The 3,058-nt window shown below is 45.3% G+C and overlaps 1 protein-coding gene across 1 annotated transcript in view; it reads right to left on the bottom strand.

Moving 5' to 3' along the window:
* LOC125040553 overlaps positions 1-1,154 on the bottom strand; it is a 51,626-nt gene extending 50,472 nt beyond the window's left edge. Inside the window, exon 1 of the mRNA XM_047635147.1 lies at positions 1,006-1,154. Coding sequence (XP_047491103.1) covers positions 1,006-1,014 — 9 coding nt within the window. The 5' untranslated portion in view covers positions 1,015-1,154. The remainder of the gene's footprint in view (positions 1-1,005) is intronic.
* Positions 1,155-3,058: the final 1,904 nt, after the last annotated feature.

A 3,058-nucleotide genomic window follows, 5' to 3' on the forward strand; every position in this document is an offset into this window, starting at 1 on the left:
AAGGAAATAGGGGATAGAGGGAAAGACCAGTACGAAGGAGGAGGGTAAAGATGACGAGAAAAAGGAGGTTAAGACAAGAACAAAGGTGCACACCAAGAAGACGAAGAAGAACAACCAGAACAAGAAACTAACGAGGACAAGAGCACTAAAAAAAACGAAGAAGAATACGAACATTCAAGAGTAAAATTGACAAATATTTGTTTGTAAAGACACATTACTAAAACTAAGAAACCCTATCGAAAGAAAGGCCGACGGAAACATACACACACAAGTAAATAAAAAAACAAATTCAATCACAGAAAAAGACGACCGTGTGCGTACCCAGGTCGTCCTCCTTGGGATACGCGAGGCAACAAGCAAAACACAATGGCAGCGTGTCACTGGAACGTGTTACGCATGGCGAGAGAGGGAGGGAGGAAGGGGAAGAAGGAGGAAGAGGAAGAAGAGCAGGGGGAAAGGAAGTGAGGTAGAGGAAGGAGGGAGGAAGAAGAGGAGGGGGAAAGGGAGTGAGGTAGAGGAAGGAGGGAGGGAGCAAGGAGAGGAAGGAGGGAGTGGGAAAGATGAAGAGTGAACAAGAGAAGGAAAGAGAGATGGAGAGGGGGGGGGGGCTGTTGTGTGTCCGTGGCGTCTATGGGGGAGGGGTTCTTGCGTCATTTTTTTTCTCCTTTTGGGGGGAGGGGGAGACATGCATGCGGCTGATGCATGACCTTAACATTTGGCTAATTTAACTTTGTTGACATTGAAGGAGGTTGTGTGGAAGTGGGAGGGAGGGTAGGAGAGGAGAGGAGAGGAGAGGAGAGGAGAGGAGAGGAGAGGAGAGGAGAGAGAGAGAGAGAGAGAGAGAGAGAGAGAGAGAGAGAGAGAGAGAGAGAGAGAGAGAGAGAGAGAGAGAGAGAGAGAGAGAGAGAGAGAGAGAGAGAGAGAGAGAGAGAGAAAGAAAGAAAGAGCAGGATCTTCAAATGTTTTGCACTGCCATAAACTGAATCCCACAGAGCAGGGTCTTACCTCTGGCATCTTAGTCAGCTTCTTGACGTTTGTCCTCGTGATTTTAAGAAATTCCAAAACATCTCAACACATCACAGCCACTTCATAGCACAGTCTTGGGAAATCATTTTCTTTTTCGGATTCTTAACTTAATTGGCACCTTTTCATGGACATATAAAAGTAATCCTTATACAGTACGTATCATTCTTGTAAATAGGATTTTTCTTTTCTAAAACCGTTTCACTCTTACAAAAAATACAGAATTTACACAATATCAGAGTTATGCTAAATAAAAGTCTAAGTAATACATACACGAACCAACGGCTCTCCCCAAATACACGCGACTTTATCTACAATCCTATTTCAATTTTCCCACGAATCTACATCTCATTCGTAATAAAGACAACTACCTACGTGAGCGTCCTACTCTCCTACCAGTATCACAGATATGGAGTCCTCAAAAGTCCAAATTCACAGATCTTTTAAAACTCTCAACAGTCTATGCAAGAGCCTGTGGACAAGACGTGAGTGTCTCTCTGCTTCCTAGCAAACACTCTGACTGAACCGACAGCGACTCAGCCGGGGATAGTAAGGAGAGGGAGTCAAGGGGGGAGAGGAGCATAATCCCCCCCCCCCCCCCAGCAGAAGCTCCTCACAAGGGGATATTTCGTGCACAAGAAACCCGCCAAGAGTTCGCCTAAACACAAGCCCTTTGGCTCCACTTGCGAAAAAAATATGTTGTTTGAAGACTATTAACTGTGATTCATGTCGTCTACGAGATGACTCCATGACTCACACACGTGCGCGTAGGAGGATTACTGCTTGATTCTATTAGGACTTTTAACCCGACGGGTTTTCTCAGTGGGGAACCACTTTCTTTCTTGTGCTTTCTTTGGGATTTATGTTATTTATACGAACGGCATTATAGAGGTTCTTATTTGTGTGTTTTCCAAAATCGTACTGTAAGTGACTGCAGCAAAATAAATATTATGATTTTATTTAACAGCATTTACTGGGATTCTTATTCGTGGTTTCGTAAACTGCACTGTCTGTTATTGCATTAAAGTAAATATTCTTACTTCGATCCTCTTCATACACAAATATATTCACATCCTTTATTTATAAACAACAATAAAACAAATGACCCTCCTTCCCTACTATTTATGGCACTGACCCCCCTCCCCGCCCCTCCCCAGATACAAAGGCCTTCGATCTTCTCGCCTTGTCCTACACGCCGGTGGGACATCCGTCACCCTCTACATCTGTCTCTGAGGGAGAGGGGGGAGGAGGAGGGAGAGGCAGTGACGAGAACTGAGGTTAGGTCAGGTCACGGATGCAGTCACTCAGGTCATGAAGGACCCTGGCGAGCAAGGATGTCATGCTTTAATAAGATTACTCCTTGCTTGAAAAAAACTTCCGATTATTGAGGAAAAGGCTTCCCCACTTTCTTGCCCCAAGGAAAAGTCTGCGCGAAAAGACATTTCTTTTTTTCTTCTTATGTGACTGGGTCATGATTTCTAATAATAACCACCTCATCATCATCAATGATAACGCAGACTTTTTTAATTAATGAAGAGTTAATTGCAGCCTTTCTAATCCAGGTCTTCCCACGCATGAACGCCTGAACAACGTGTCCCTGTCTCCGCAAACGAAACCTTACACGAGTGTGAACGAACACCTCCCAGCCGCACGCACAAACAACAAAAGAAGCAAACAACAGGACGTCCAAGGTCCTAGAGAAAGCACTCCAGATAAACAAACCATCACTTCACGATACCAAAATAATTTCCTGAGAGCACGATACCAAACTAATTTCGCGAGACAACTCCGTCCGCACTACCGACCTAAGAATAAGAGTCCACGTGAGGCCTGCACAATAACCCTACATCCCATAACCTGATCCGGCTATGGTTATCCTCCTCCCTCGACCGCCCCAGACACCACGTGACCAACAGCCGTCTCTGACAGCAGCTCACCCGCCGAATGACCTTCTGGGGGATCGCCTGGTGAGAACCGTGCATTTGATCTACTGACAGTGGAGTGACTACAAGGTGAGTGACATGCGAGCGTAAAG

Source organism: Penaeus chinensis, chromosome 29 (genome assembly GCF_019202785.1).
Source record: "Penaeus chinensis breed Huanghai No. 1 chromosome 29, ASM1920278v2, whole genome shotgun sequence".
NCBI classification, from domain to species: Eukaryota; Metazoa; Arthropoda; class Malacostraca; order Decapoda; family Penaeidae; genus Penaeus; species Penaeus chinensis.